Source organism: Cervus canadensis, chromosome 26, assembly GCF_019320065.1.
Source record: "Cervus canadensis isolate Bull #8, Minnesota chromosome 26, ASM1932006v1, whole genome shotgun sequence".
NCBI classification, from domain to species: Eukaryota; Metazoa; Chordata; class Mammalia; order Artiodactyla; family Cervidae; genus Cervus; species Cervus canadensis.
The window spans coordinates 35,958,007-35,985,474 of NC_057411.1; the positions used below are offsets into that span (position 1 = coordinate 35,958,007).

General features: G+C 40.0%; 1 protein-coding gene across 6 annotated transcripts in view; it reads right to left on the minus strand.

The window, feature by feature from the left end:
• WDFY3 (WD repeat and FYVE domain containing 3) overlaps positions 1-27,468 on the minus strand; it is a 279,012-nt gene that overhangs the window by 100,236 nt on the left and 151,308 nt on the right. For all 6 annotated transcript variants that reach the window (XM_043448026.1, XM_043448024.1, XM_043448022.1 and 3 more), the window contains 9 exons: positions 22,868-23,082; positions 20,279-20,391; positions 17,600-17,831; positions 16,153-16,253; positions 15,781-15,999; positions 11,796-11,977; positions 7,685-7,916; positions 6,043-6,203; positions 2,346-2,457 (listed from right to left, as the gene is read on the minus strand). In XM_043448026.1, the coding sequence (XP_043303961.1) occupies positions 2,346-2,457; positions 6,043-6,203; positions 7,685-7,916; positions 11,796-11,977; positions 15,781-15,999; positions 16,153-16,253; positions 17,600-17,831; positions 20,279-20,391; positions 22,868-23,082 (1,567 nt within the window). The remainder of the gene's footprint in view (positions 1-2,345; positions 2,458-6,042; positions 6,204-7,684; positions 7,917-11,795; positions 11,978-15,780; positions 16,000-16,152; positions 16,254-17,599; positions 17,832-20,278; positions 20,392-22,867; positions 23,083-27,468) is intronic.

A 27,468-nucleotide genomic window follows, 5' to 3' on the forward strand; every position in this document is an offset into this window, starting at 1 on the left:
GAGTTCGAAAACTACTGTCTAAGGTATTGGGCCAGTATTATCAGTTTATAGATAAGAAGTACTGACATCCACAGAGTTCCAATGTCTGGCACAAATCCACAGTGACAGATGTTAGTTAGAACCTAAATCTTTGAACTCTCCACTCACTGCTCTTTCTACTATACCACAGATCAAGATGCAATAGTTTAGAACTGGACATGGAACAACAGACTGGTTCAAAATTGGGAAAGGAGTAGATCAAGGCTATATATTGTCACTCTGCTTATTCAATTTAATATGCAGAGTACATCATTTGACATGCTGGGCTGGCTGAAGCTCAAGCTGGAATCAAGATTGCAGGGAGAAATATCAATAACCTATTTGACACACAACCCTCATGGCAGAGAGCGTAGAGGAACTAAAGAGCCTCTTGATGAAGGTAAAAGAGGAGAGTGAAAAAGCTGGCTTAAAACTCAACATTCAAAACACTAAGATCATGGCAAACGTGTTATACTTTGTGGGAAATAGATGGGGAAAAAATGGAAACAGTAACAGATTTTATTTTCTTAGGCTCCAAAAAGGTGACTGCAGCCATGAATTTAAAAGCCGTTTGCTTCTTGGGAGAAAAGCCATGATAAACCTAGGCAGAGTATTAAAAAGCAGAGAAATTACTTTGACAACAAAGGTCCATATAGTCAAAGCTATGATTTTTCCAGTCGTCATGTATGGATGTGAGAGGTGGACTATAAAGAAGGCTGACCATCGAAGAACTGATGCTTTCAAACTGTGGTGCTAGAGAAGATCTTGAGAAGATCTCTTGGACTGCAAAGAGATCAAACCAGTCAATCCTAAAGGAAATCAACCCTGAACATTCATTGGAAGGACTGATGCTGAAGCTGAAACTCCAATACTTTGGCCATCTCATGCAAAGGGCTGACTCATTGGAAAAGACCCTGATGCTGGGAAAGATTGGGGGCAGGAGAAGGGGATGACGGAGCATGAGATGGTTAGATGGCATCACCGACTCGATGGACATGAGTTTGAGCAAGCTCCGGGAGTTGGTGATGGACAGGGAGGCCTGGTGTGCTGCCATCCATGGGGTCGCAGAGAGTCGGACACGACTGAGCGAATGAACAACAGTGCTGCCGTACTTTTGCAAAGAACGTAGAGCAGAGCTCAGGAAATATCTCCTGAGGTGAATAAAGAAAAGCTACCATAAAGGTGGTTTACTAGCGAACTTCCTTTACTAGCATAAAGGAAACTTTTAGCAGTACAATATGGTCAAAAGGAAAAAGTTCAAAGACGTGCCAAGGACTGATAAACGTAGGACACTGACTGGAATAACATTTTTTGTTAATTTTAAAAGGAATACACACACACTATATACTGGGCTTCCCTAGTGGCTCAGGCAGTAAAGAATCTGCCTGCAATGCAGGAAACCTGGGTTGGGAAGGTCCCTTGGAGAAGGAAATGCCAACCCACTCTAGTCTTCTTGCCTGGGAAATCCCATGGACGAAGAGTCTGGTGGACTCGCTAAGAGCTGGACACGACTGAGACTAACACTTTCATCTTACATACTGATTTGCAGATTAGAATATATAATTGCAAGTTTTGGATTTTGGATGGCCTGATTTGGTTATGTTTCAAAATTTTATCTAATCAAAATGATCCATTATTTCTAAGCAGATATGAGGTCTGAGGCTCTGCAGCTCTGACTTTTAATTATACTTGGATCCACAGGGCTCCTACTCTGAAGTTCTTATTTCTAGCTCATTTCCAAAAACAGAAGCACCACACGTGTCTTCACTGTGGCACCAAATCATGTAGCAATCATCAGTGTTTCCAAGTCTTTATATCTATCCCTCAATGGAGTGTTAACATCACCTTGAAATTATATAGCAGCATACAGTCAGTGCTCATCAGCATTGACAAAAGACAGGGTTAAGTTAATGGAATTTTATAAAAGGTTATAATTTTTAAAGTTCACTGGAGTTTGGGACTGACATTAGCTTTTGAATACTGTAGAACATGACAGGTCAGCAGTATAGAATATGAACTTAGGACACCACACTCAAATGAGAAAGTTAAAGGGATCTGAAGGCAAATAAAGAAGTCAGAGGGCTTCCCTAGCGGCTCAGTGGTAAAGAAGCCACTTACTAATGCGGAGACATGGTTTCAATCCTTGGGTTGGGAAGATCCCCTGGAGAAGGAAATGGTTAACCCATTCCAATACTCTTGCCTTGGAAACCCCACGGACAGAGGAGTTTGGTGGGTTACCGAGCATGGGGTCACAAAGAGTTGGACGTGACTCAGTGACTAAACCATCACCACAAAGAAGCCTGAAAGGAAAAGGCAGCGTGACTCACCCAAGTATCCAATCAGACTAGCCCCAATTGTCCGTGCGGGCCCATTGAGGTGTCCTGCAGAGTTGTGGATCAGCTTCACAGGAGTGGCGTTCTCGTGGGAGGAAATGCCTAACTGAAGAACAAACAGGAAAGGAAAAAATGTCATGAGAGAGGAATGGTCTCAACATTCTGACTGGAAAAGAAAAAAGAACATGAATGGGGAACGTAACTTCGCTCTCTCAACTTCTCAGAAGGTTAAAAAACAGGAGCGTTCATTTTTTTAAAAATGTGCAAATACTTGCAAAGGTGTGGAAACTCGGAGGAAGTAAGTGAAATATTAATACAATCCACTGTGAGAAAGGAGGTGAGGGGGTCTTGGGGAACAGCTCTGGGGTCCTTCTGAATGAAACTCGGTTGTGGTACAAAGGTTCTCAACACTCACTGCCTCCCAGTATCTCTGATCAGTGAGTATCATATACTGAATATAAGGCCCTGTCAGCATCCACCCTCACAGGGGCAAGGGGAAAGTTTACAAGTTGGAGAGCAAAGCAAAAAAAATCGCTTTACACCATATGCAAATAAATGTCACATAAATTGCTCAAAAGTTTATGGATAAAACATGGCCACACAAAAGAAATATATTTTGCACAGACATACACAATTTGCTTTTAAAGCAAAAAAATGTAATTCATATACTTAATTCTGTTGCTATCTGTAGAACTAAATTTATGTGGTTTATGTTTCTCAGAAGAGAGATATGTCTATTCACAGGCAAGCCTCTGGCTTAAGAGCTTGTCAATACTTACTATTCCCAAATCCTTTCCTTCCAGCCCCTTGACTTTGCCTCCCCTCAACAGCCAAAATATCTTCTCAAGCTCACTGATGACTCCACCTTCCTAAACCTGATGGACAGTCCTCAGCCTTCACCCCTCCTGACTGCTGTGACACATCACAGCGAATCACTGCTTTCAACACCAGACTCGCCTCACTTTCCCCTTCCGTGCTGGCTCCTTGGTCTTCCCTGCTGGTTCTTCATCATCCCCCCAGGTCCGTGACACTGGAATGTGCCAGATCCTCTGTAAACCTTTTGTCTTCTCTACCTGCGTCTCCTCTCTGGTGACTGCACCTAGTCTCGTGGCTTTACCACCACCTAGGCACAACCCTCAGAGAAGGCAATGGCACCCCACTCCAGTACTCTTGCCTGGAAAATCCCATGGACGGAGGAGCCTGGCGGGCTGCAGTCCATGGGGTCACGAAGAGTCAGACACGACTGAATGACTTCACTTTCACTTTTCACTTTCATGCATTGGAGAAGGAAATGGCAACCCACTCCAGTGTTCTTGCCTGGAGAATCCCAGGGATGGGGTCGCACAGAGTCAGACACGACTCAAGTGACTCAGCAGCAGCAGCAGGAACAACCCTGGCATTCAAACCTCTCCCCTGAACCAACTCCTATTTTCAGTGGCTTTGAAAAGCCTCTTAATGGAGACATCAAAATTTTCCAAAACATAATTCTCAATACCTCCTTCACCGCCCCCCAAACTACTCTTCCTATAGTTTTCTTCAGATCAGAACACGGGACTCCATTTTCGCCTGGCCTATTACCCAGGCCTTCCCTCCTTTCCTTCTGGCCACACCTGCCTCTCTGGCAGGCATGCACTGTCCCCTCAGGGCTCCAGCACTAGTATTCCTGGAATGCACACTCCACACCCCTCCCCCCATACACACACCATTCTTTGCTCCCTTCTCTCTCTCAAGGCTGCTCCAATTTCACCTTCTCAGGGAGGCCTCCTTTGACCCTCCCACTAAAACTATCAGCTTCTCTCTCTCCCCTTTCTGAACTATCAGCTTCTGTCTCTCCCCCTTCTGGCTTGGTTTTTCTACCTAGCACTCTTCATCTTCCAACATACTCTATGATTAGGTTATTTCTTTTGTTATTACTATCTGTCTCTTCCACCAGAATGTAAGAATGTTAATAAAGGCAGGGATTTACTTTTTGTCTACTGCGGTGCCCTGAACAAAATGGTGCCCGGCGTTTAGTAAGTTATCCAGAAAAAAATTAAAATAGCAGTTATGGGGGGTACTCTTTTGCCCCCTTCTGATGCCTATGTCAGAAGCTTTCTCTATCTCCTCTATACTTTAATAAAACTTTATTACACAAAAGCTCTGAGCGATCCAGCCTCATCTCTGGCCCCGGTTGAATTCGTCTCCTCCGGAGGCCAAGAATCCCGCGTCTCATCGTTCAGCAGCAACCTTTCATCTTGGGGGCTCGTCCGGGATCCTTCAGGACAAGATGGGCCTGATAATCTATGTGAGCCTACTTCTGCTGTCTCCAGAAATCCTCAGTCTGCCGTTTGATCCTCAAGACAATGCCTTCCTGTCCTGGACTCACTCCTATGCTGCATTCCACAATCGGTCTAACGGCTGGGTCTGCGGAGCACTCCCCTCTTCATCAGTGGAAGGCTTCCCGTGGTGGACATCTCCACTTCAAGGAAAGGACTTTCTCCAAGTCTGCAAATACCTTCAACAATCACATGTGATGCCTCTTCTTAAACTGATGACATCTAACAACCTTAAGATGGACTGATGTGACTATGGACATAATGTGACTTATTTGATTTTAACTTGGTTTAATGACTATTTTGCCTTACATCTGTAACTGTATAATGGGGTTTGCTAACCGTCTAAAAGCTTTTAGTTTACAAATAGTTGTCTGAGCTCCTATGAGTGCCACAGCCTCCTCCAACTATTACTTGGAGCCCCTGGATCAGACATCCTCACTATGAGGATTAGGAGAATATGTTGCCTCACCAACTTAGGGACAACGCCCCTTGTCAGCTCGGAAGCAGTTATGGAATGAGAATGACACCCCTTTTCCCTAGGCAACATAATTCTCCTAAAAGAAAAGGGGGGAATGAGAGAGTCATTTCCTAGGCAGGTTGATAAGAAGTCTAGGGGTCCCCAAGGAGAGAGAGGTCTGGGATATTCAAGGAGGAAGAAAGGACAAACTTTTTTACTTTTTTTCCTCTACATTCTTTAGGATTATATAGCAATAATGCATCCTGCCTGAGGATAGTCTTTGGATTAAACCCTCTGGCTAATTCTGCTATCTTAAAACATAAATTATGGGAGTAGGTCTGGTCTTTACAAGGATGTATACTGCCTGAGGACAATCTTTGGATTAAACCTTCTGGCCAACTCTGTTATCTTAAAATGTAAATTATGGGAGTGGGTCTGGTGAGGTCTTTGCAGCCTGCAGACATTCTTTGGATTCATTGGAGAGTATATAACTCCATTGCTAATACTAGCAAAGGGGGTACTCTTTTGCCCCCTTCTGATGCCTATGTCAGAAGCTTTCTCTATCTCCTTTATACTTTAATAAAACTTTATTACACACACAAAAAAATAAATTAATAAAATAAAATAGCAGTTATGCTCTTTAGTTTCCCAAGGTTCAATTTCTTAATTGCCAATGAAAATATAAGAATATAAACTGGCCACTTGGAAGGAAATTCTCACTCTTCCAAATTACACTAAATGGCTAAAAATGTTGTGGCTTAAATCCAAAGCAAAATAAACCAAAGTAATACATGAAAAATGCTGTTTTTAGCAACCACTCCTGCTTGGGGGGGTGGGGTGGGGAGGGTGCCAGAGAAAGCTCTGGAACACCTTTGCAGGGAGCATCAGCCGTGGTCCCCTGGGAAATCATTCTGCTTACCTGCTTAGCGATGGCTTTGCTGTCCAGCTTGTTGTACACCTTCCGGATTCTCGCCACTGTCAAGGCGGACACGGACAGTGCATAGAGGCCAAATGACACCTTTTCCTCTGGTACTAATGACACAGGAGACGGGACCACACCTTCGGATTTTGCATCTTTACCTTCAAAAGAAGAATAATCCTTTTCAAAATTATCAGCTTTTCTCTTGATCCTAAGACACCTTCTAAATTCTTATTATCATTTTTAAATGGGTAGCTCTGAAAATCTTTTATTGTGGAACAAGGAGCTAAAATTCAGAAACTGTTTTATTTAATTTCCAGCTCTTCATTTATTTCTTTATCAGAAAATAAGGAAAAACCATCCAGTCATAAAGCTTTGCCTGGAGAAAGAAATGGCAACCCACTCCAGTATTCTTGCCTGGGGAATCCCATGGACAGAGGAGCCTGGCAGGCTACAGTCCATGGGGTCTCAAGAGTTGCACATGACTTAGCGACTAAATAACATAAAGCTCTGCATCCCTAGTTTTACTCTTAAAATATACTTACTATGTAGCACAATGTAAAGGAAGAAGAAGAGTTCTAACTATTACCAAAGGAATTACAAAACACTTTCTCTTGGTTCCAAGGAACAAGGGAATGAGTGGAACATCTGTGAGCTTTGTAGCATCAGGTCTCCTCCCCAATGAGAGCTCTCAAATATGCCTCTCTTTACTCCTCTAGTAGACACAGCAGAGTAGGTCTGAAGAAGGTGACTTAAGTATGAACCTCTGCTTTATCACTTAAAAGCTGTGACCTATACATCTCTGCACCTTAGTTTCCTCATCTGTACAATGTGGATGATAATAATAGCCCCTAAGTCCTGGTGTTTTGAGATGAATGGATACTTGTGAGGGGCCCAGATCAGTTATGTCCTTCATGGGTATCAATTTATTCAGCACATATTAAGTGCTCAGTCAGTGTTAGCTATTATTAGACACTATCTGAATCAAGAAACTAAGTGAAAGCAAAATTACATAGCCATAGTATTATTATCATTCATAGTATACTTGTCTCAAATCTACTTAGAACTTTGGTAGAATGAGAACAAGGGAAGGGAAGGTAACATTTAGAAAGAGTACTACCAAAGAACTGGAGCTTAACATCAGCTCTCTGATTCTAAATTCCTTTTGGAATAAAGGATAACAGGAGTGGACTGCAGGAATAAAGCAACGAGACAAACTGATGATAACTGGTCCAAGCTAAAGAACGTATGTGTGTTTGTCAGACTCTTCCTTCTTTCCTCTTCCCAAAGGACATACACTTTAAATGGCTTCATGTAATAGGAGAAATGACAGACAGAAGAAGGCTGGGGTTAGACTGTTAAAAGTACACACCCACATCTTGGAGCCAAGAAGAGAAACTGGAAAACCAGTGATCAGACATGAAGACAAGAAACAAGAATGGACGGGATGATTAGTGGAGGAGAGCATTGTGAATAGCAGAGAGGGGTCAACCGTTTCATGCTGAAGAAATGCAGAGGAGAAGGCCCTTTTATTAGACAAGCATAATGTATAATCTTATCTACACATATGCACTTATTCACACATTTATATCACAGGAGGTAACTCTTATACAATTTCAAGAACAAAAAATAAGTTACTCACATGGCATACATACGGCCTGAAAGCTTCCCACATAATTTGGTCCTAGTTCATAAATGGTAGTAACACTTGAAGGAGGTAATACTTCTTCTAGAAAGTGTGTAGGTCCCAGGCGCCAAACCAATGAAGCAATTTGGCGCTGGGCGGGTGGAGTACCAATGTAGGCATAGACTGTGCTAACCACTGGTGGATTGGCAGAGCCTGAGCCCCCGGGAGTAATGTGAACGTAATGAAGCTGTAAAGAAAAGGAAAGCAAATTTGTGAGATTCAACCCCAAACACTGTCACTAGGAAAATAACCATTTTTCAAATGCAGATTTTCATTATCCCAGGGCCATACAACTTTATAAATATACAAATGTTGTTGAGCCAGGAAAGATAAGAGTAGGCCAAGATTCTAGAAAGTGATGCGCAAGATGGAAATCTGTAACTGAACTCTGTAATACAGATAAACCACCTAATGCTAGAAAGGGTAATGGACAAATACAGGGATACTACTCCTCTCTGGTTTGCAAACGAAATTAATGGGGCTGTTATGGAATTTTCAGGTTGATGGAACAAGAACTTTCCAACTATGGTTAGGCAGGCAGTCTTGCAATTAGTTATGACACTTGCAGTGTGAATAAAACTGTATGAAGTGTTTTATGATGAATGAGTGAAGTACTATACAAATATTAGAAAAATGAGTATTAAATAATTTATGTTGTTACTGACATTCAGTTGCCCCAACAGTTTGTGACACCAGGGACTGCAGCATGCCTCCACCATCTTCTAGAGTTTGCACAAACTCATGTCCATTGAGTTGGTGATGCCACCCAACCATCTCATTCTCTGCCACCACCTGATCCTTTTGCACCTCAATCTTTCCCCACATCAGGGTCTTTTCCAACGAGCTGGCTCTTTGGAGCCAGGTGGCCAAAGTATTAGAGCCTCAGTTCCAGTATCACTACTTCCAATGAATATTCAGGACTGATTTCCTTTAGGAATGACTGGTTTGATCTCCTTGATGTCCAAGGGACTCTCAAGAGTCTTCTCCAGCACTACAACTCAAAATCATCAATTCTTTGGTGCTCAGCCTTTTTTATGATCCAATTTTTACATCTGTACATGACTAATGGAAAAACCATAGCTTTGATTATACAGACGTTTGTCGGCAAAGTGATGTCTCTGCTTTTTAATACGCTGTCTAGGTTTGTCATAGCTTTCCTTCCAAGGAGGAAGCGTCTTTTAATTTCATGGCTATAGTCACTGTCTGTAGTGATTTTGGAGTCCAAGAAAATAAAATCTGTCACTGCTTCCACTTTTCCCTCTTCCAATTGCCATGAAGTGATGGGACCAGATACCATGATCTTAGGTTTTTGAATGCTGGGTTTCAAGTGAGCTTTTTCAGTTTTCTCTTTTTCCTTCATCAAAAGGCTTTTGAGTTCTTTACTTTCTGCCATTAGAGTGGTATCATCAGCATATATAAGGTTGTTGATATTTATCCTGGCAATCTTGATTTCAGCTTGTGATTCATTCAGCTCAGCATTTCGCATGATGTACTCTGCATATAAGTTAAATAAGCAAGGTGACAATATATAGCTTTGTTGTACTCCTTTCCCAATTTTGAACCAGTCTGTTGTTACTAGTTCCAGTTCTCACTGTTGCTGCTTAACCCACATACAGGTTTCTAAGGAGACAGGTGAGGTGGTCTCATAGTCTGATCTTTTTAAGACTTATCCTCAGTTTGTTGTGATCCATACAGTCAAAGGCTTTAGTGCAGTCAGATGTGAACAGAAGCAGATTTTTTTTTGAACTTTCCTTTTTCTATGATTCAACAGATGTTGGCAATTTGATCTCTGGTTCCTCTGCCTTTCCAAAATCCAGCTTGTACATCTGGAAGTTCTTGGTTCACATACTGCTGAAACCTATCTTGAAGAATTTTGAGCACAGCATGTGAAATGAGCACAATTATACAGTAGTTTCAACTTTCTTTGGCATTGCCTTTCTTTGGGATTGGAATGAAAGCTGACCTTTTCTAGTCCTATGGCCACTGTTGAGTTTTCCAAATTTGCTGACATGTTGAGTGCAACTAAAATGTTAAATGCTGTTAAAATACAGCATCATCTTCTATGATTTTAAATAGCTCAGTTGGAATTCTGTTACCTCCACTAGCTTTGTTCATAGTAATGCTTCCTAAGGCCAACTTAACTTTCATTCCAGGATGTCTGGCTGTAGGTGAGTGACTGCACCATCATGGTTATCTGGGTCATTAAGTCCTTTCTTGTATAGTTCGTCTGTGGACTCTTGCCACCTTTTTGTAATCTCTTCTGCTTGTGTTAGGTCCTTACCATTTCTGTCCTTATCAAGCCTATCCTTGCATTAAATATTCCCTTGATGTCTCTCTGCCATGACCCATCTGTCTTGGGTGGCCCTGCATGGCATGGCTCATAGCTTCATTGAGTTATGCAATCCCATTCTCCATGACAAGGCTGTGATCCATGAAGGGGGTTATAATTTATACACACAGTTTAATCTCAGTGAAAAATATATTTTTAGATTTAAAATTATACTACTGTTTACTGAAAAGATGCTTAAACTGTCATTCAATTATTATAGTAAACATATAATTGTAGAGTGAAAGAGATCAGGAAATCAAGTAGCTTCTTACAGTACAGGCAGCTCTCATCTGTTGACAAGTGTGTGCAACATTTCCATAGACTGTTTTGTCTTAACACTATCCCAGCTTCAGATCACATCTATTATTCTGTGCTTATTAAAGAACAGCTGCCTGTGATGTGAAGAGTATGAGTATGAAGACCAACATTTGACCTAAAGGTTAGTTTCAGGACTGTGACTGCACAAAGGCACAGTAATGATGAGGATGATGACATCAATATATCAGTAATAAATTTCCTACTTCAAAATCCTAGAAGTTAGACATTTTTATTTTCAATAATATTAATACTAAATATAATGAAGGAGCAACCTTCTAAAGAATCTACAAGCCCATTTCAAATGCAATCCTCTATACAAAGAAAACATATGACTATTCCCACAGAGTTTCTTTCAGGGATTATCATGTTGAAACAATGTCACAGTAAAATATCATTAAGGAAGGAAATGTATTCATAGGTGGCCCATTTCACTACTTTTTAAACTTCAATTCAGAAAAAGGCCTAATTTATCTTTGTTGCTTCCTTCAAGTGATAACTTTATAAAAATGGATACCATCTTTTCAAAGTTAAAGAATTTTAAGAGCTTGCTAAACACAGTTTGGTAGAAAGTAACATGCAGAATTCATCCCGACTTAAAAAAGGACCTTTGGATTCTTTACTTGTTACATCAACTCTCTTGCCTCTCTTCTGAAAACTGTAGTACAGCTATCGAGAGTAATGTGTATGCATTCATTCATTCATTCATTCATTCAACAAACAATAAGGAAACACCCACTATTATTTTCAGGGACTAATCCTGTTGATCTGAAAACAAATATGAATAAAAACAATTCAAACTCTAAAGGAAAACAGGATGTACTGGACTGCACACAGTAGTAACAATGAAGTGACAAAATCGTGTGTTCATTGATTATTGAGGCATCTAGGGGCTTCCTCGTGGCTCAGCTGGTAAAGAACCCACTTGCCAATGCAGGAGATGAGGGTTTGATCCTCGGGTCAGGAAGAGTCCCTGAAGAAGGAAATGGCTGCTGGCTCCAGTATTCTTGCCTGGGAAATCCCACAGAGAAGCCTGGCGGGCTACAGTCCAGAGGGTTGCAAAGAGTCAGACATGACTTAGCGGCTGAATAACAAGAACAACAAATCTGGTTTCCAGCCATCCAACTGGTTTCTCCATGGGGAAAAAGCACTTACCAATCCGGTGAGTGCTTGTCCTTCAGTGCTCAAGTACTGTGCTATTCACTAACATCTTCAGTACCTTGTAACACCTCCTTTATTTCTAATAAAGTGACATGAATTAGCCAGTCCTATGACTCTCACACACTGTTTTAAATGGGCACTGAAGGACAAATTAAAATTAAACCAGTATTTAAAAAAAAAAATACCCCTGCAAACACACACATAAATGCTTTGCACACACCACTGAACGGTCTTTTAAGGTGGGTTTCTGAGCACGCTCACCTTCACAGTGCTGACAAGCTGGCCGTCAATGTAGAGGGCTGCAGTGCTGTTCTTCAGCATCCCTTTGCTCATCACCAGAACCAGGTGATGCCACTGTCCCTCAACAATCAGTTCTCCACAGCGGAAGCGAGCACAGCATGGCAGAATCTCATAGAAAGAGGATTCTTCACTAAAATCATCAACTGGAGGAGGAGGGGGAAGAAATCGGAAACTCATCATCATCCTCATTCTAACAGTTATCACATTGAGACTTCCACTCCCTGCTGGACTAACATCTTGCTGTTGTGCAGTCGCTAAGTTGCATCCGACTCTTGCGACCCCGTGGTCTGTTTCCTGCCAGGCTCCTCTGTCCATGGGGTTTCCCTGGCAAGAACACTGGAGATGGTCGCATTTCCTTCTCCAGGGGCGTCTTCTTGACCCAGAGATTGAACCCATGTCTCCTGCATCGGCAGGCGGATTCTTTACCACTGAGTCACCTGGGAAGCCCAGACTATGATGATGATGATGTAAATAAAAATACCTTATTCATTGAATAACTTAATCTGTAGTAAAAAGTAAAACCTGGGATATATTTTGCTCATTTCTGCTCAAGATACATAGTCATATCAAACAAAGCTATGATAAGTAAAGAAATGAAAAATTAATAGACTGTAAAATAAATTTATGATGGACCAAAAAAGAGATTAGTTGAATACTACCCATCATAGTCTGTTATAAAACATCTTTTAAAATCATAGTTTGACATTCATTGTATTATAGAATTGGTTAGAAAAATAAACAAGAAAATTAAACAGTTTATTTTTGCCTTATGCTCTGTTCAGTTATACAAGATGGGCAACTATTTGTTCTTACTTTGTAGTTGTACGGCCTTGACCTTCAGCTGACAACTGTTGGCAACAAAGTGATTTGTGAAGTGGAAAAATTTTTCTTTTTTAATTTATTTTTTAATCAGAAAGATATTTTCTTTTGCTCTGGGGATTTGCTAACATTTGCCATCATTTCTTGACTCTAATCTGGCTTCCCTCTGCTATCGAGTATGTTGCCAAATCATGCCAGGATATAATGGGTTAAGTACTAACTTAATGCTAAAGTAGTTAAAATTAATTTATCTTTCACAAGAATTCAAAAGAAGATAGGACAGCAGCAGAAATCCAGATGTTAAAAACTCATTCCTCCCCACAACCCAAGAAAACTTTTAAAAAAAAGAGCTAATCTTAACCATTTACCTTAATGTAGACCCAGTGGTTTTCAGGACAAGCTCATATAATATACTGACAATTAGAAGTTTATATTATTTGAAGAAACAAGTACAAATAAAACATCATACTTTTGGAATCTTAAAATATTTTCATACACTGAAAAGCCAAGATTTTATTTTTAAATGATGATTCAGAGTATACATCTATTGATGAGGTCTAGTGTCAGGGACTGAGGGACGCAAAAGAAAAGATAAAAGGTATGGGTGGGAACCAGGAACTCTCCCCTCTCCCTTCCCTCGCTAATAGACTGAATCCTCTTGAGAGCTGTAGAAGACGAAAAATTTTCCTGAGAGCTTCACATTCTGACTCAGGCTTAAACTAAGATACACCCAGCATTCAGTGGTGTTTCAGGATATTTAGTGAGCCAGCTGGTTCTGACAACTTTAAGTTACCTAGGCATCTTAATAAGCTATAGCTGTTCAGAGGACAGATGCTTATAAATGTAATATCGTTATATTACTAATGTATATGTCACTACAATTTCCAATGATATATTAACTACTGTGGTCTTATAAATTATATTCAGTGAATGACATAGTTAGAAAACATTTTTTATTGAAATATCCCCAGACCCAATCCAAACTTATCTACTAAATTCTATCCTCTTTCTAAATTCTCCATTATTATTCACTTAACTCATTATTCCCTTTTCAATTTTTAGGTGGTAGGGTCCAGATTACAAAAATAGAAGTATCATGAGTGGGAACTTAAGACTTCTGGTAGGGTAAACAGACAAAAACAAAATAAAAATTAAAATCTATGAAGTCCAGGTTAAGTGGTAAAGAATATTAAACAAAGGTTATGACAGTGGGCATAGGGAGGAAAGGAAAATTCAAGCAACATTAAGGAGGGACAGTACAGTAAGACTGAGTAGAAAAGGGGGGTAGCTTCCCAACTGAAGCTCCAAGGATGATTTGAGGTATCTAGACAGGATAGCTTGCTCCTTGGAAGGAAAGCTATGACAAACCTAAACAACATATTAAAAAGCAAAGACATCACTTTGCTGACAAAAGTTCATATGGTCAAAGCTATGGTTTTTCCAGTAGTCATGTATGGCTATGAGACTTGGACCATAAAGAAAGGTGGGTGATAAAGAATTGATGCTTTCAAGCTGTGGTGCTGGAGAAGACTCTTTGAGAGTCCCTTGGACAGCAAGGAGATCAAACAAATCAATCCTAAAGGAAATCAATTCTGAATATTCGTTGGAAGGACTGATGCTGAAGCGCCAATACTTTGGCCACCTGATGCAAAGAGATGACTCACTGGAAAAGACCCTGATGCAAGGAAAGATTGAGGGCAGGAAGAGAAGAGGGGAGCAGAGGATGAGGCGGTTGGATGGCATCACCAATTGAATGGACATGAGTTTGAGCAAACTCCAGGAGACAGAGGAGAGGGAAGCCGGATGTGCTATAGTCCATGGGGTCGCAAAGAGTCTGACACAACCAGCGACTGAACAACAATAAAAGACAGGATGACTGCTAGTGAGGGTGTTCTTCACCAAGACAGGAAAACAGAAGGAAATGCAGATTTTAAGAACAAATATTTCTGTTGACTTTTATTCACATTAAGATGTCTACTGTGCAGTGAACATATGAGGACAAAGCCTGGGACACAGACAAATTAAAAAATTTAACTTCGCAGTGTCCCTGAGGTTACAAAGATATAATGCTAACAGAAAATTGATGTTTTCTCATGAAAAGCTGGTTGAGTACAATGACTAAACATAAAAGCTTGAAGAATGTGAACTTTAAGAGGAAGATGGAAGAGAAAGCTGTTGAAGGAAATTGCAAGAGAGGTCAGAGACATAGTGAAAGAATGGAGGGAGTAGGTATCTCAAATTGCAAGACTAGAGGTAGTCTTGATTAAGAAGAAAATAGAAACAGAATCAAATCCCAAAAAATGGGCGAATAAAGGATTTTAAAGCAATTCCTGTATTGATGCCTAACTCTGTGCTGATTGTGGTTAAGAATCCTAAGAAGCCTTACTATCTAACTGATGAGTTAGTATTCATATTCAATTAATAAGTGAATAGTGACTACAGGTGAAGCAATATATGCTATTATTTTATTTAATTAGTTAAAAAGACAAAATTAGATGATAAAAAAGAGGTATGCTTATATACTAATGCTTACATTCAGAGCAAATAAAATTCAGTGAACTGATACTTCTATATTATTTCATTTGTAACTTTTAGGAAGATCTTCATGAATGCCTTGAGTTTGAAGTCAGCAATGTAATGGTATGGCATGTTGGAGGGAATTAAGAGAATTAGAATTATTAAATGGTCAGTATTAAGCCTTGAAGGTTAGCAGTGAATAAAGTAATTAAAATGTTATTGTGTCTAGCACAGAGTGGCACATATGGTAGGCAGGTGCTCAATGAATATTCATTAGTTAAGCAGAATTCACAGCCAATGAAAATCCTTACTGAAATGTATTAAACAAGCATCCTGCTTTCCTAGCAAAAGCTGTGATTTCTTGGCGAGCAGAGATGAATCCTTATTTTAGGACCTCTCTCCACTATTTTCTATCTAAGTCTCTTTTGAAAGTGAAAGTGCCCCGAAATTTCATCGGTAAACAATCTTCAAGCTATCATATAACCTATTCTATTCTATAATAATTTAAATGAGAGAAGAATTACCACTGGACCTCAAAACTGAATATTATAATGAAGCTTGGTACTTTTAATAATTGCCAGGAAGCAAAAAGAAAAAGGCAGATACTGACCATAATTTTGGAGTAGTTCCTCTTTGGTGGAGACAATCAGAGACCGATCTTTAGCAGACAGAACTATGGCAAGGCATACATAATGATGCTCAGAAGAATTTGCTCTGCGAACAACAGTAAGGAGTCTGACTGGGTGGTTACTGGGAGGAGAACTAAAATGTTCAATGCAAAACCAGCTGGAGTAGCTTAAGCCAGATGGAGGAGGGAAGAATCGTTCACCTAAAGTGAAAATAGAAAAATAACAATGAGAGAGTTTGTGTTGACTCATATTTGTACTTGAAAAAGGTGCCAGAAAAAGCAAAATCTCTAAATAATATATAGTCTGCTGGAAAAAAAAAAAAGAATCTCATAAGCAGAGAAAGTAGTACTTACCCGAACCAATGCCGCTGACCACGGCCCCATCAATAAGACCTGTTGTGACAGCGTTGTTTGTAGGGGCATTATGGGGGGCCAGGCTGGGCAGGAACAGGCAGCTATTAAGTAAAGATAAAGTACATTTTAGAGGGCAACTGTTTTCTTCTCTTATTGCTATGTACTTACCACAGTGAAACAAACTACCATTATTTAAGGGTAATCAGAGATAAGAGATTATGGAGTAAGTCTAGATGCCTAACAAAGTCCTTCCCTTCTTTTAATTTTGAGAATATCAAAATTTAATATTTAAATTAAAAAAAAAAATCACAGTATAATTTGCACATGGTAAAATGCACCAGTATACAACCCTGTTCAAGATACTGGAACAATTTCATCATCATATTTATAGAGAAAGTCCCTTGTGGCCCTTCCTAGTGAGTCACTCTCCTCTGTTAACACTGTTCTGATTAGTTCTGCCCAGTCCCACGTGTTTTAATTCACTGATAATAATCCACAACACTGTTCTTAAAACACAATTTATGTATAAGAATCCCACAAACAACTAGCACAGATATAGATCTTTTAGCATTTATATCCATTTTGAGGCTAAGTGACTTTATAAATACACTCTTCTAGATTTGCTATAGATAACTTTTTAAAAAACGATGAATATATTTTATTCTAGAACTTATAAGCAGAGGAGTGTCTCTATTTTTTTTTTTTTTTTCTGTTTGGCCTCGCAACTTGCAGGATTCTCAGTTCCCCAACCAGGAACTGAACTGGGCTAGCGTAGTGAAAACCAGAATCCTAACGACTAGGCCACCAAGGAAGCCCCCTAGATCTTTATTGTTACTTCTACTACTATAGTTTTTTTTCTGCCACTTGCAAGTATTTACTGTTTTAATGTGATAGTAACTGAACAATGTGTAAGCTAGTAAGTTAGGTCATTTGAGGGTAAAAAATGATGACAAAACCTAGCCAAAGATCTTTTAAAATAATTTTAATTTGTATGTTATATGTAACTTCTAAATCAGGTGTTCATAAACATTTTCTTGAGCAGGCCTGAACATCAATACTTTATGCTTTGCAGACCAGAGAGTCTCTATCACAATTTTGTACTCCAGCATGAAAATATTATAAATAATATATATACATAAATGAATGTGGCTGTGTTAAAATGAAACATAATTTACAAAAAAAGAAAAAAAATTTTCAAAAACAGATTTGGACTGTGGACCTTAGACTGCTGATTCTCATACCATACCAACTTATTTAGCATAATAAATAATTAAAAATAATTAAATCTAAAAACTTTAAAATAACATACTCAAGAACTCAATCATTTGAAAATATATAGCATATACTGTATTGTACTTCAGTAAATTTAAAATCAAAGGTCTATTTGTCAAAGGAAAGACTGAGGCATAAAATAATATAAGGTTTGGCTACTTTGCAAATTTCTTACCCAAACCCTTCAAGGGATGTGTCAAATTCAACAAAAGCTGGAGTAACTGATGACCCATGAAGTCTGATGTCATGTGGGGTTGTCATGGAGACCAGACATTTCACTCTGGTCAGGGGTACAGTACTTCCTTCCGCAGATTTCACTAGGCTCTTGCTTATCCGGTAATGGTTATCTTCATGTAAGCTGAAAACATTATCAGAACCCAGACCTTCCATGGATGTGATCATACTACCTGTAAGTCAAAGAAAAGCTCTTGGGAAGAATATCATGTAGATTTCTAAAACAATGACTTTAACAAGACTAATTAATTTTTAAATACTACTTTTTCAGTTTCAATCTACACAATAATTTTACATTTAAAGTCTAAAGTTATTATCCAGTTTTAATTTCATTTATGTTCATTTTAAAACTTAAATATCATTTTTTACTTTGTTATTTATTACTAAAGCAATAAAAACACTGCAGAAATGTTGGAAACTACAGAGTACAAGTATAAATCAGATAGAAAAAGAATAAAAATCACCAATGATCACTATCTAAGCCACTGGTACAATAAAATTTAATTATAAGCTACAATTAATGATGTTCACAGAAACCAGATTATACTTTTATTCCACAAAGTTATTTAATATTTATCTTTGAGAAGAAAATATTTGAGAAGCATTATAAAGGAAACAGCTCATTTTTCTTATTAAAAAAAAATCAGACATAAATAGCAGAAACTTGCTCCTCCCATTTTCTCCCCATTTTTAATTCTTCTAACTATTAAACACATGATCACAAAAATATTTGAATTGAAAAATCCCTATATGCATGCAAATGGTAAACAATTTCAAGAACAAAAAAATAAATTTTATACAAGCTGTTCTATTCTTTTAGGAATACATCACAAATGTTATAGAGAAAATACTCCCTCTCAAGATAAACCACATGAATTTACCTGTTTCCCTCTAAAGTGTGCTAACCATTCAGGCAACCATAAACATCTTTCAGTATTCTCTTAGAGAAAGGAACTATATTTGTCAGTTCTAAGGAACGATGTAAAGTACAAAAACAACAAAAAACATATATACATGTAGGGGATGTATATTAATTGATAAGAAAAACTGAAATACTCTCGTCTTCCAATAAGACTGTGTTCGAACACAAAAGATCTTCAGGTTTCCAGAACACAGTATTTGTTCATCACTGATAAACCACAGGAAATATTAAGGTTGAAATAATGGTTAAAGGTTGTTCAGTCTCTTTGATTCTCACGTGAAAAAATGGTTGAACGAAATGATGACCACATCCTTTAAGGATGGGCATTCTAATTTAAAAAAAAGAAAAAGAAAAAAAAATGGCATTCTACTCTTTTAAGTTTTATTCTTTCCTGCTTCACTAGTAGTGGTCACTTCAATTCATCAACACAGAGGCCTTAACTATGGCTAATAATCAGACAAAATAAACTGTAATGTTAAAACCCAACAAATTACAGAATTAATGCTGGGAGGAAATCCAGGGCAACTGAGCTCTCTGGTGAGAACACTCTTTCCCCAAAGCTCGTGAGTGGATGGAATCTGGTGCTTTTCCATGGTCCATGATGGACGGGTAGGTAGCTCCTATATTCTGCTAACACACCCTCCCATCATCCTTCTATCAAAAACTTCTATTCCTTGGAGGCTCCTCAATAGCAATCCTATCACAGCCCTCTCTGTAAAACTGTTTTTTTTTTTTTGTTTTTTGTTTTTAAGTATATTTTTATTTGAATTTGTTACAATATTGCTTCTGTTGTTTACATTCTGGCTTCCCGCATGAGGTATGTGGGTTCTCAGCTCCCACATCAGGGACTGAACATGCACCCCCAAAACTGGAAGGCAATGTCTTAACAACTGAACTACCAGGGAAGGCCCCAGCTACTCCTGTTGGCATCTCACTCCCCCTTCTTCCCTGTGCTAACTCTCGCCAGTGTAATGGGGGATGTCAACCTATCTAACACCCCATTTCTATGATCACCTTTCCTTCAATGAGCTTCACTTCTGCCTCACTCCAGAGCCAAAATTCGGGCACAGTCCTCTTGTTTGCTTGTCTCATCGCTCCAGTTTTGATTGCTATTATCCTATTTCCTTCTTTCAGTTCTGCCATTCTTTTCCTCTCACTACATGTGCTTTTCAGCCAAGCCACTCTTCTCCCTCCCAGTGATCCGTTCCTCTTCTCCCAGTCTGGCACTAGCTTCTTCCTCTATCTATCCTATATTTCTTGGTATAACTCCTCAACTATTTCTATTAGAATTTAAAATTTCCTGCTCTCCATGTCCTCCCACACCGTCTTGCAAAGCCTCAGTCTTTTAATAGTCCCATCAACTACTTTAGTCCAGGCAGCAAAAGTTAACTGAGAAAAACAGAGAAATTATGGATCCTCTGAGAAAGAGGCATTCCCCCTCCAAGCCAAGGGTTATTCTGTACATAGTTCTCATCTTCTCTGGATGTTGCTTACATCAATGCTTCTTCCGCCATCCCTATCAACTGCTTCTCCAGTCAGTCAATGAGATTTATGTTTTTCTGCTTAAATAACAACGAACAAAAAAACAACAAACCCTTTTCTTCCATAGTCGAACTTCTCTTGAAATAATATACACCCTCAACATGATTTTCATTTATAAGATAAACCCAGAAAAGGGAATTTCAAAGGTCAACTTACTTCTCATCTCTGGTTCGTAACTCAGTGAACTTGGTTTGTGGACCCTGTATTGTTTTAGCAGTTTTTTGTCCCAGGCACCACAATTTAATGGACTTGCCAAACGCAAAAACTCCCTAAAGAGGAGACAAAGCAAAGTTATTCCTTGATTGAGAACATTATATAATTCATAAACTAAGCACACAAAAAAGTGATTTAATGAATTATAACAAACCAAAAATGCTAAAGCAATCCAAACAGTTTTATAATACACAATATTAATTTTATGTTTTCATCACCAACCATTGAAAAGAGCACAAAATATTGTGAAAAGTTAGAAAATGAAAACTGAAGAGCATGTTCTCCTGGAATGTGATGAGTACAAATATAGTGAAATACTGCGGGGTTACACAAATAGAAGCCCTTTATACCTAGTCATTTATGGCATCATGTAAAAGGAAAAAATAAAATAAAAAGACTGTTTTGAGTTTTCAAGTCCCTACAGCAATATACCCAAACATTTAGAAGTCAGGTACCCTTTGTCAGTTTTTCACAGAGACAGCTCAATATAATTAGCTCGTAACTTATGGCTTATTGACAGCTAGGTGCTTGTAACACCATGCAGCCTTCTCTTTGATAATTCATTCATTGTGAAAACCAAGCCTGTCAAAATGGTTGGTTTCCATTGCTTACTCTGTTTATCTAAGTAGGCAATATAAGTTACTTAGTAAACACAAGTATTAGGTATGAGATAGTCTCTCTCACTCACTTATTCACTCTCTCTACTTTTAAAGTAGCAGATCACCAAAATGGATCAGGGGAAATCTCCATGCTGCTTTCAAAACTTTTAGGTCTCTGAATACATCCATAATGTGATGGTCAAGGTAAGCAGAGACAGTCTAATTAGTGTAATTAGTGTAATAATAAACCGTACACATTAGCTAGTGTAATAAGGACTACCACACTGCCTGGTACAATACTGTTTAACAAATCCTAACTGCAAAGGTTTTTCTTAATGCACCATTAGCTTCGAGTCAGTTAAAAAATATTAATTACAAATAGAGTCCAACCAGTTTTAAGAAAGTTCTAAAAGTTTATGAAAAAGGGGTACTTTAACAGCAGAAAATGATTATTTTATAAAGAGAGCAACTAATATTCTGAAAGTGATAAGATATATGAGTGTTTTTTTTTTAAGGTGGGACAAGATGATTTACACATTAAATATGTTTGGTTAAGTAACTTAAAGACAAGCCTTTTTTTAAAATGCTGTTTTATCTGTAAAACATAGATGAAAATAACTTTTTTATATTAAAAAAGTTATTCAAATATACCTATTTCTTGAATGACTAAATTATGCAAGGTACATTCACACCATGGAACACAACTCAGCAACAGAAAGAAACACACTCTTGATATACAACAATTTAGATGCATCTCAAAGGCACTGTAATAAGCAGAAAAAGCTTATCACAAAAGGTCATAAACTGTATGATTTAATTTACATAACAGTTTCAAGGTTGACAAAATTATGAAGCTGAAGAACAGATTAGTGGTTTCTAGGGATTAGAGGTGGCGGGGGGTTAAGGAAGTGAATATGACAATATAGGGGTAGCACCGGGGAGATCTTGTGACATCTTAATTGTGTGATTGTTGTTGTTTAGTCACTTAGTTGTGTCTAACTCTGCAACTCTATGGATGGTAGCCCATCAGGTTCCTCTGTCCATGGGATTTCCCTGGCAAGAATAACGGAGCAGGTTGCCATTTCCTCTTCCAGGTGATCTCCCAACCTAGGGATCAAACCCATGCCCCCTGTATTGGCAGGGAGATTCTTTACCACTGCCACACGGGAAGCCCTGATTGTGTGATGATGACATCAACCTGACCCAAGTGATAAACAGCAGGGAACTACAGTGTACATGTAGTACATGTTGGACTTCCCTGGGGGCTCAGACGGTAAAGAGTCTGTCTACAATGCGGGAGACCCGGGTTCGATCCCTGGGTCGGGAAGATCCCCTGGAGAAGGAAATGGCAACCCACTCCAGTACTCTTGCCTGGAAACTCCCATGGACGGAGGAGCCTGGTAGGCTGCAGGTCGCTACGAGCTGGACACGACTGAGCGACTTCACTCACAATGTACATGTATACACAGTACCAACGTCAGTTTCTTGGTTTTGATGCTGAACTGTAGTTACATAATATGTCACCACTGGGGGAAACTGGAGGATGGGGACACAGAACCTCTCTTCACAACTTCCTCTGAATCTGTAAAGATTTTAAAATTTAAAAAGTGCTTCTTAAATGAATTCAGAAAGTGTTCATAACTATCAAGTAGATGCAAATCATATAAATATAACATGACTTCGTTTTTAAAGCAAGGTGAGTTTGCTGGATTCTAGGAGGAGAAATGCCCAAAAACAAATACATCTCGTTTTATAATAACTAGATTTATCTGTTTCTATATTTTGAGCATTTTGCCCATTTTGGTGGTGGTCTGGTTCTGCTCACAGGTAACTGAATATCTGTTCATAAAGCAAGAACTCTTGACTACAAAGACTCTACAACGGCCGTCACTCATGGCGGCTCATCTGAACGTGAAGAGGAGAACGCACTGACCTGAGCACCATGGGCTCCAGCGCTTGAGAGGCTAATCGCTCGAACATCCGCTGGAGGGGCGGGTGCAGCGAGTGGTCCTCGTCAGCCAGGGCAGCGCTGCACCGCTGTAGCAGTCGTGCGTGGAGACCAGCTTCACACATGACCTGCTGGTTTCTTTCCGTGTGCACCAGGGATTGTAAAATATTGGCCACGGCAAGCTGAAGGTCCATGGCGTGCTGGGGTTAACAAAGAAATCCATGACACCAGGGCACTCTCAATAAGACAGGTGATAGTTCTCTCCCTTTAAAAGGTGAAGCACACCTTTCAATATGAGGTATCTCTAGACGCTTCAAATTACATTTAGATGAATTAAGTAGCTGGCGTAGAGGCAGAAAACAATCCCAGAATAGGACTAGGGAAATATTTCCAATCTTCATTTTCTTAGAAGCATATCCAGCTAGACTCCATTCTCTTTCAAGTCCATCATACTACATGACTATATACAAATAACAGTATTTTTTTCTAAACTCTTTTTCATGGTAGATAAATAATCACAGTAAAGGCTTATAGCTAACATTCGTGACACTTTAGGCCTTAGAGACCATACAGCATTTTAACAAAATTGGCCACCCAAACTCTAGTTCCACCCAAACTCGAGTGCTACAACTAAAAATACATCAACAGCCTCAAAATGGTATCTTCAATGATTTCTCTCCCAGTCTTATTAACAATTATCACTGCTGAGCAGGATTTACAAGGAGAAATACAATTATTTTAGCACCAGAAGTAACTGTCTTGCATTTTAACAAACAGGGGCGGTCCTAAGATGGCAGAAGAATAGGACTGGGAGACCACTTTCTCCCCGACAAATTCATCAAAAGAACATTTGAATGCTGAGCATACTCCACAAAACAACTTCTGAACGCTGGCAGAGGAAATCAGGCACCCAGAAAAGCAGCCCATTGTCTTCGAAAGGACGTAGGACAAAATATAAAAGATAAGAGAGACAAAAGAGTTAGGGACGGAGATCTGTCCCCGGAAGGGAGTCTTAATAGAGAAGTTTCCAAACACCAGGAAACCCTCTCACCAGCGGGTCTGGGGCAAGTTTTTGAATCTCAGAGGGTAACATAACCAGGAGGAAAAATAAATAAATAAAACTCACAGATTAGGTGTCTAAACACAACTCCCAGCAGAGTAGTACCCCCAGACCGGCTCCAGCAAGCGGGGGCTGAGGAGAGGAGCGGGTGGCATTGCTTAGGGGAAGGACTGGGGCCTGAATGCCCTGAGGGCAATCTGAGGGAGCTAACGTGAGAGAGCAACCTAAACCGGGCGATAGCCAGAGAGAGAGAGAGAAAAAAGAGAGAGCGAGCGAGCGAGAACTGTCCCGTGAAAAGCCCTAACCGCTGGCAGAACAAAGGACGGGGGAATATCAGAGAAGTGCTAGCCAGCGGTGGACCGGCCCATCCCCTGCTGGAGGCAAGGGGCAAGTGGGCGCCAGACAGAGCCAGAAAGGGGCAAACTCGGCCCCAGAGAGGGCATCCCCTACCAAACTGCAAACAGGCTTCCCGTTTCTAACCAAAGACTTCCTGAGATTCTGGACGGCTGACATCCGCCAGGAGGGTCGCAGCCAGAGATCAGCTCTGACACACGGCGCCCCCGGAAACTGTGTGGCTGGGACCGGGGAGGTGACAAGATGCACCGCCCACCCGGGGAGAGTGTGCTGGCCAAGCACCTGGTCGCCTGAGCTGCTCCGACCCGGGAAGGCACAAAACGCAGGCCCAACCGAGCCTGCCCCTTTGTGGAGTTCCGAGAACCTGGACCTGAGGGGCTTAGACCTGGGAAGTGCATGCAACCCAGGGCTCGCTCCCTGCAGAGCGACCTGGAGCCTGAGCAGTGTAGACGGGAGTGGGGGCAAACCCAGAGTGGCCGAGACACTGCACGCGCTCCCCACACAGGCCAGCGGCATTTGTCTGCAGCGCCCCTCCCTCCCCACGGCACCACTGAACAAGTGAGCCTAAAGGAGAGACCACCTCCGCCCGCCTGTGTCAGGGCGGGAGTTAGACACTGAAGAGACCTGCAAACAGAAGCCAAAGAAACAGAGGGAGCCGCTTCGGAAGTGACAGGGGCAACAGATTAAAATCCCTGTAGTTAACACTGACTGCATTGGAAGGGGCCCATAGATCTTGAGAAGTATAAGCTGGAACAAGGAACTATCTTCAGATAGTTCAGTTTCAACTGAACTGACCCCACACTGCCTGCAACAGCTCCAGAGAAATTCCTAGATATATTTTTACTATTATTATTTTGATTTAAATTTTTTTTCTTTTTTTAAAGTCCTCTATTACTCCTTTAATTTTCATTTTTATAACCTACTATTACCTTGCAAAAAAAAAAAAAGACCCTATTTTTAAAGCAAACTTCATATACATTTCTTATACTTTTGTGATTTTTTTTTAATATTGTATTTTTGAGCATCTAACTTCTACTCTAGATTTTTAATCTTTGCTTTATAGTCAGTCAGTTCAGTTCAGTTGCTCAGTCGTGTCCAACTCTTTGCGACCCCATGAATTGCAGCATGGCAGGCCTCCCTGTCCATCACCAACTCCTGGAGTTTACTCAAACTCATGTCCATCGAGTCGGTGATGCCATCCAACGATCTCATCCTCTGTCGTCCCCTTCTCCTCCTGCCCCCAATCCCTTCCAGCATCAGGGTCTTTTCCAACGAGTATTTGTTACCAATTTTGTACATTTAAGAATCCAATCTTCATTACCCACTTTACTTAGGAGTGTGATTACTGGCTTGATTACTCTCTCCCCCTTTTGACTCTCCTTTTTCTCCCCCAGGTCACCTCTATCTCCTCCCTCCCGCTTCCCTTCTCAGTCCAACTCTGTGAATCTCTGTGGGTGTTCCGGGCTACGGAGAACACTTAGGGAACAGAGCACTGCCTAGATCTCTCTCCTTTTGATTCCCCCTTTTCTCCTCCTGCTCACCTCTATCTCCTTCCTTCCTCTTCTCTTCTCTATGTAACTCCGTGAACCTCTCTGAGGGTTCCAGACTCTGGAATTGTTTACTGGCTAGATTGCTCTCTCCCCTTTTGATGCCCCCTCTTCTCCTCCTGGTCACCTCTATCTCCCTCCTCCCTCTTCTCTTCTCCATGTAATTCTGTGAACCTCTCGGTGTTCCTCACTGTGGAGAATCTTTTCACCATTAACCTAGAAGTTTTATTATCAGTGCTGTATGGATGGAGAAGTCTCGAGGCTACTGTAAGAATAAGACTGAAAACCAGAGGCAGGAGGCTTAAGCCCAAAACCTGAGAATACCAGAGAACTGACTCCAGGGAACATTAATTGATAAGAGATCATCCAAAAGCCTCCATACCTACACTGAAACCAAGCACCACCCAAGAGCCAACAAGTTCCAGAGCAAGAGATACCATGCAAATTCTCCAGCAACACAGGAACATAGCCCTGAGCTTCAATATACAGGCTGCCGAAGGTCACACCAAACCCATAGACATCTCAAAACTCACTACTGGACACTTCATTGCACTCCAGAGAGAAGAAATCCAGCTCCACCCACTAGAACACCAACGCAAGCTTCCCTAACCAGGAAACCTTGACAAGCCACTCGTCCAACCCCACCCACAGGGAGGAATCTCCACAATAAAAAGGAACCACAAACTGCCAGAATACAGAAAGGCCACCCCAAACACAGCAATCTAAACAAGATGAAAAGGCAGAGAAATACTCAGCAGGTAAAGGAACATGATAAATGCCCACCAAACCAAACAAAAGAGATAGGGAGTCTACCTGAAAAAGAATCTAGAATAATGATAATAAAAATGATCCAAAATCTTGAAAACAAAATGGAGTTACAGATAAATAGCCTGGATTGAGAAGATGTAAGAAATGGTTAACAAGGACCTAGAAGAAATAAAAAAGAGTCAATTAATAACGAATAATGCAATAAATGAGATCAAAAACACTCTGGAGGGAACCAACAGTAGAATAACAGAGGCAGAAGATAGGATAAGTGAGGGAGAAGATAGAATGGTAGAAATAAATGAAGCAGAGAGGAAAAAAGAAAAAAGAATTAAAAGAAATGAGGACAACCTCAGGGACCTCTGGGACAATGTGAAATGCCCCAACATTATAATCATAGGAGTCCCAGAAGAAAAAGACAAAAAGAAAGGCCATGAGAAAATACTCAAGGAGATAATAGTTGAAAACTTCCCTAAAATGGGGAAGGAAATAGTCACACAAGTCCAAGAAACCCAGAGAGTCCCAAACAGGATAAATCTAAGGCAAAACACCCCAAGACACATATTAATCAAATTAACAAAGATCAAACACAAAGAACAAATATTAAAAGCAGCAAGGCAGAAACAACAAATAACACACAAGGGGATTCCCATAAGGATAAAAGCTGATCTTTCAATAGAAACTTTTCAGGCCATAAAGGAATGGCAGGACATACTTAAAATGATGAAAGAAAATAACCTACAACCTAGATTACTGTACCCAGCAAGGATCTCATTCAGATATGAAGGAGAATTCAAAAGCTTTACACACAAGCATTTTAACAAACTGTACTCTAAAACATATGTCATTGAGGGAAAGTT